The sequence below is a fragment of the Pteropus alecto genome, unplaced genomic scaffold (genome assembly GCF_000325575.1).
Source record: "Pteropus alecto unplaced genomic scaffold, ASM32557v1 scaffold461, whole genome shotgun sequence".
NCBI classification, from domain to species: domain Eukaryota; kingdom Metazoa; phylum Chordata; class Mammalia; order Chiroptera; family Pteropodidae; genus Pteropus; species Pteropus alecto.
In genome coordinates this window covers 2,325,971-2,332,567 of record NW_006431079.1, presented here as the reverse complement: position 1 = coordinate 2,332,567, position 6,597 = coordinate 2,325,971, and the positions used below count along the sequence as shown (strand labels likewise).

The window sequence follows — 6,597 nt, the reverse complement described above, 5'->3', positions numbered from 1 at the left end:
TTGCGTAACCTGGGCCTGGGGTGCGGTTCGGGGAACAAAGAGGTCGTGAAAGCACCAGCTACCCAGCCTCTGCGCGCACCTTCGTGGCACTGCGAATCTACTCAAATCACCGCCCCCTGGACAGAGCGCCAGAGCCTATGAACATGCAGATTTCTCGAGTCCAGTCCGGCCCTACGGGGTCACAAACTCCAGCTGCCGGTAGACTCAGGCATCTGCATTCTAAACGAGCACCTAAGCTGACTCAGGCGCAGCGAAGTTTAAAAACAATTGCTTCACAGCTGGAACCAGCTGGCTTGCACTAACCTAGCGCGGCGGCTGGGCCACGCCTCAACCGAGCTTGGTCCTTTCCTTTGGTCCCGCCCCACAGCTCAGAGCCGATTGGTGGCGGTGAGCAACTCTAGCGCTGATTGGGCAGGGGAGGAGTCGCTCACGGACGCTGTAAGTTCGGTTGCCCCAGGGTGCTAAATTTATCTTCAGACGAGCGACCGCGCCAGCCGCGAATCGGATCTTTATGGAGGTGGTACAGGCGGTATCCCTGACCTGAGAGCATCACCCTGTCCCCGAATCCTTCTTTCCTCTGTTTTATTTTTCATTCCTCCCTCCTCCCCCCAGTCTGCGACGACTGGCTCTTGACCCTGTTCAGGCCTCGGTGAAGGTGAGGACCAGAGCCGCCACGGCGGCTGAGTGGTGCGCTCTGAAATGGCCGCTGCTTTGAGCTGTGTAAAATGGCGGTCGCAGGCTCATCTGGGGACCGCGGCGCTGCTCTGCAGCCCAGCCGCAGCATAGGCCGTTCTCTCCATCACTGATGGAGATGAAGTAGAAAGATAGCGTTGGGTACTGAGGCGTGTTCTTGTGGTTGTTAGCCGAGGCGACCGCCCTGGGACGCGAGCAGAGTTGGGTAGGCGAGATCGGGCTCTGACAGGAAACGAGCCCCAGATGTGGCGGTCTGCGGGTATTGCGCACCTGTGACAAGGTAGAGGTATGGATGGCTGGCCCGGGGCGCACATCGAGTTGACCGTTTCAGAACGCACTTAGGTGCTGGAAGGGGTGTTTATACTCACCTCCTGCCTAGGCTTTCGAAAGAACTGTACTACTACCCAGCCTTCCTGCCTCTACGGGTATTGTTCAAAGCAGGAACCGCCCGAAGGTGAGGGTGAATGGATTGAGCTACCTGTCAGTTAAACTGGAAGAGACAAAAGATGAGGTGTCACTCTCTCCCATTTTAGGGAGTGGAATAGAAACTTTACTCTCTACGGAGTCCAGAGTCTTTGTCCTCGAGAGATTTGGGGAAGCACCTCTAAAGGGGAGAGAATGATCCCCTCCTTCCTTGAAACCAAGCTTCCAACTCCGTCGTGTCCTCCTCTTGCAGCAGAGAAGAGGGATCCTAATCGTTTAGGTCATACAGCAGTTCCACGAAGTTCTCTTGTTGCTAAATCCAAATACGGACTGTGGAAAGATAATCTACTAGATCTTTTGCTCCCTGTAATGGCGAAATTGGGCTTTCTGCTGCAGCCAGTTTGAGACTCTCAACTTTCTGGCAGTTGTAACCCATTTCTCCGTGCACCATCCTGGTACCAGATATTTTAATACTTGGGAGATTAAAGAGTGTCAGGGACACACAAATGATGGCTGGGCATATGGGCTCAGTATATGTGCGTAGTTATTCACTTAAAAGATATCTTTGTTAACTTAGCAAGGTGACTTAACCTCTGTGTCTATTCGTTCATCTCTGAAGTGGAGTTATTGATAGTCCCAGACTCTCGGGTTTGTTTTAAGGATTAAATGAGCAGTTATGGGGGATTTAGCATTTACTGGCACATTGTAAACAATGATCACCACTCAGTAAACATTAGTGACCTGGAAATTGGTTGTTGAGGGTACAAAAATGGTTATAGCAAAAGGCATGTTTCATGTACACTTGTATAGATTGCTTCCATTTTAGAGTACTTTCAGTGCTTAATTTTAGAGATATTAAAGTGTGACTTTACTTCTAAAAGTTAGATTTAGTTTTCAAAAGTTTTTAATGTAATTCTGTGAAGTCAGTGGGTGAGTAAACATCTCAACAATGAAATTATCAGGATGAAAATATTAGCGTTTTTACTGTGTTAAGCATCTTCTGTTTCAGTCCAAGATCTGCATTGCAATGAAAAATCATTCGCACTGCCTGGATCTAAAATAAATTGCAATAGATGGTCATCTTAGAGGGTTATAGATAGTGCTGCTTTTGCAGTGTCTAATTTTAATTTTTCTCATTCTAGGCTATTGGTTACTCCCCTTCCACCCCATCCCTTAATTTTATTCTTTTGAAGAGTCTGCATTTCAAGCTGCCAAGGTGGAAAGTGTGATTGCAGAAGGGAGTACTCCTCATTTCAGGTATCTTACCCTCTAGCTATTAATAGAAAACCGTTTTGATTCAGGATCTAACATGAGAATACAAAGCTTACAGCTTACTCTGTAGCCATATCATAAAGTTTAAATCAAAAGTAGCTATATTTGGATAGACAATAAATTCGTATGCCTTAACTTATAAAGCTAGTAGTATTCTTTGGAGGTCCTAAAATCTGCATTACCCTTCCTTTTAATTATGCCTATTAAAAATAAACCTATTAAAATGAGAGTTTATGTTTTCTTTAGGTCCTGGTTAGGTCTTCATCTATAGCTTAATGAGATGAGTAATCAGTAAATATACATTACTTTGAACGAGTCTTAATTTGAATAATATAAATATTTATGTAGTTTTTTAAGTCCAGAGAAATAGTAGGTAACTTTTTTGGTCTATGGTTTATTTTTCAATGTTAGCACACAGTTTTTAGGATACAATAGAGTTCTGTGTCTTCCAAAACTTTGAACTGTTTGTGCATTTTTAATACAGCTCATTAGTTGCTAGCCCTGAAAGAAGCCTTAAGATGTATAATAGTATCAACAATGAATGTATCTAATGGCAATAGGCATCAGAAAGATAAAAGAGATTCCAAGTGACCATGAGAAGGGGTTGGTAAATTAAGGCTTACGTTGTCTTTTTTTTGTAAATAGAAATTTATTGGAACACAACTGTGCCCATTCTTTTACGTTTTGTCTATAGCTGCTACCATGCTGCAACTACATAGTTGAGGAGTTGCAACAGTGACCATATGGCCCATAAAGTCAAAAATATTTACGATACGGCCCTTTACAGGAAGTTTGCTAACCCCTCCCATGAGACGTATTCTTCAGGGTCCCTCCCTTAAAAATACACTTATCAAGTTTTCATTATTTCTTAGCCCAGTGTTTCCCAAATTATGTTTTATAGAATATTAATATTCTCTAAGTTAATAAGTATTCCAAGGAAAAGGTGCTAACAGTAGTTTTTTTGAAGTTTATCTTAAAATATAAGTTTAAGACTACTAAATTCATTTCTATAGCTTTTATTTTTATGTGATAATCTACCTTTAAGAAAAGGTGTGCCATACCTGAGAGCACCAGGAAGTCGCATGAGAGATCACCTGATACACGAACGTGTGATGTTCCATCTGCGCATTGATGCATAGGCAGCCTTTACAAATTAACTGATGTGTTGCTATATATCATCTCTTTGATGATTGCTCGTCTTCTATGTATCCTGTCTTATAATTTCAACACATTTTTGATACTCAATGTTTATTCTAAACTAACCATGTTTTGTACCACAAATACATTGCCTATGGATCTGTTGCTGAAACAAGGAAGTCTTAAACAAGAAGTAGAATCTTTTTGTTATCAAATTGTGTCTGAATCAAATGATCAAAAAGTTGGAATATTACAAAGTGAAGATGAACAGTTACAGCCTTCAGTTTCTAAAAAATCAGAAGGTGAGCTTTCCAGGGTCAAATTTATGTCCAGTTCCAACAAAATAACAACATTTAGTAAGAAACCAAAAAGAAGAAAATATGATGAAAGTTACTTGTCTTTTGGATTTACTTACTTTGGAAATAGAGATGCACCTCATGCTCAATGTGTGTTATGTAAGAAAATTTTATCAAATAGCTCTTTGGCCCCTAGTAAGCTTCGAAGACACTTGGAAACTAAACATGCTGCATATAAAGACAAAGACATAAGCTTTTTCAAGCAACATCTTGATTCACCTGAAAATAATAAACCCCCAACACCTAAAATTGTCAATACAGATAATGAAAGTGCTACAGAGGCATCATACAATGTAAGTTACCACATAGCCCTCAGTGGAGAGGCTCACACAATTGGAGAATTGCTTATCAAGCCTTGTGCAAAAGATGTTGTGATGCGGATGTTTGATGAACAATACAGTAAAAAAATAGATGCAGTACAACTATCAAACAGTACCGTTGCACGTCGAATTAAGGATCTAGCTGCTGACATTGAAGAAGAGCTTGTTTGTAGACTGAAAATTTGTGATGGGTTTTCTCTACAACTAGATGAGTCAGCTGATGTATCAGGACTTGCTGTGCTGCTTGTGTTCGTTCGTTATCGGTTTAATAAATCTATTGAGGAAGACCTACTCTTATGTGAATCTTTGCAAAGTAATGCTACTGGTAAAGAAATTTTCAACTGCATCGACAGTTTTATGCAGAAACATGAAATTGAATGGGAGAAATGTGTTGATGTTTGTAGTGATGCTTCTAGGGCAATGGACGGGAAAATTGCTGAGGCCGTCACCTTGATAAAGTTTGTGGCTCCCGAAAGCACCAGTAGTCACTGCCTATTATATAGACATGCACTAGCAGTTAAAATAATGCCTACTTCTCTGAAAAATGTGCTAGATCAGGCAGTACAAATCATCAATTATATTAAAGCTCGACCACATCAGTCCAGACTACTAAAAATTTTATGTGAAGAAATGGGTGCCCAGCACACAGCACTACTTCTAAATACAGAGGTGAGGTGGCTTTCCCGAGGTAAAGTCCTTGTAAGACTTTTTGAGCTTCGTCGTGAACTATTGGTCTTCATGGATTCTGCTTTTCGATTATCTGATTGTTTAACAAATTCATCTTGGCTGTTAAGACTTGCATATCTAGCAGACATTTTTACTAAATTAAATGAGGTTAATCTGTCAATGCAAGGAAAAAATGTGACAGTTTTTACAGTATTTGATAAAATGTCATCATTGTTAAGAAAATTGGAATTTTGGGCCTCATCTGTAGAAGAAGAAAACTTTGATTGTTTTCCTACACTCAGTGACTTTTTGACTGAAATTAATTCTACAGTTGACAGAGATATTTGCAGTGCCATTGTGCAGCACCTAAGGGGTTTGCGCTCTACTCTGTTAAAATATTTTCCTGTAACAAATGACAATAATGCTTGGGTTAGAAATCCATTTACAGTAACTGTTAAACCAGCCTCGTTAGTAGCACGGGACTATGAGAGTCTGATTGATTTAACATCTGATTCTCAAGTGAAACAAAATTTCAGTGAACTTTCTCTAAATGATTTTTGGAGTAGCCTAATTCAAGAGTACCCAAGCATTGCAAGGCGTGCAGTTCGTGTACTTCTTCCTTTTGCTACAATGCACCTCTGTGAAACAGGATTTTCATATTATGCTGCAACAAAAACAAAATATAGGAAAAGACTTGATGCCGCACCTCATATGCGAATCCGACTCAGCAACATTACTCCTAATATTAAGCGGATATGTGATAAAAAGACACAAAAGCACTGTTCTCATTAAAATTGAAGGGATTTGCATGTTTCTTGATAACCAAATATAAGATGAAAATAAAAGACGATTTACTTTATCTCTGGCATTTTGGGGTTTTAAATAAAATTACTCAAATTTTTTATATTTCTTAGGTTTTAAGAAAATAACCAAAAATTTAAACATGTATTATTGGTATTTCTTCACATTATAATTTCAAAGGATTCTCTGGTCATAACCGTGGGTAATGTTGATCCATAAGATAAAGTCTCAATTCCTTAGCATAACATAACCTCTTTAGGATCTAATGTGTACCAATCTTTCGAGCCATTCCTCTCCTGTAGCCTGCCAGTCACATAGATTTTCTTTCCATTCCTTAAACCTACATATTACACTGTTTCATGCTTTCAAGTCTCAAACTATTCCTTCCCTTTTTTGCTTCCTGACCAATTCCTGTTTACTTTGCAACACGACTTAATTTATCATAGGTACTTTCATTCTTTATATCTTTCTATTTTGGTCTTATTTTTGTGTCTGTTTCAACTATGAACTGCCTGGTAGTCTCATGATACCCAGTGTAATTGGACTGAGCTCTTACAGGGTCTTATCCAGCTCTGTCTCCATTATTGGCAAAAGGCTTTACTGAAGTAGATGCTCAATAAAGGAAATAATGTTGGTGAAGGGGAACATCAAAAAATGGAATAGGGCATTGTGGCTTATATTTGTATATTCTGCATGTTTACAGAATGCTATTTTTTTTTTTGGCTCAGTTACTCTTACGTAGAAGTTGGACAGAAGTCACTAAGGAATGTCACAGCTCTGATTCACACTAAACTCTTAGGGGAGGAAGTATTAAGGACATTTTCAGATATTTCCTTTGTTCCTCAGTTCCTATATATACTTTTGCAAATTCCATACAATGTAGTCTAAATTAATGAGGCATTACCGTACTTGAAGATGATTAGACTTGA

At 39.8% G+C, this 6,597-nt stretch overlaps 1 protein-coding gene across 3 annotated transcripts; it reads left to right on the top strand.

Moving 5' to 3' along the window:
• Window positions 1-232: 232 nt before the first annotated feature.
• ZBED5 (zinc finger BED-type containing 5) lies at window positions 233-5,726 on the top strand. Of its 3 annotated transcripts, none has more exons than XM_015596682.2 (3): window positions 233-655; window positions 2,259-2,373; window positions 3,439-5,726. In XM_015596682.2, the coding sequence occupies exon 3, from the start codon at window positions 3,575-3,577 to the stop codon at window positions 5,657-5,659; it is 2,085 nt and encodes a 694-aa protein (XP_015452168.1). In that variant the 5' UTR covers window positions 233-655; window positions 2,259-2,373; window positions 3,439-3,574; the 3' UTR covers window positions 5,660-5,726. The 3 variants fall into 3 exon arrangements, with proteins under 3 accessions (XP_015452168.1, XP_015452166.1, XP_006905702.1); XM_015596680.2 differs by having other exon boundaries at window positions 434-655; window positions 3,402-5,726; XM_006905640.3 differs by having other exon boundaries at window positions 435-655; window positions 3,434-5,726.
• Window positions 5,727-6,597: the final 871 nt, after the last annotated feature.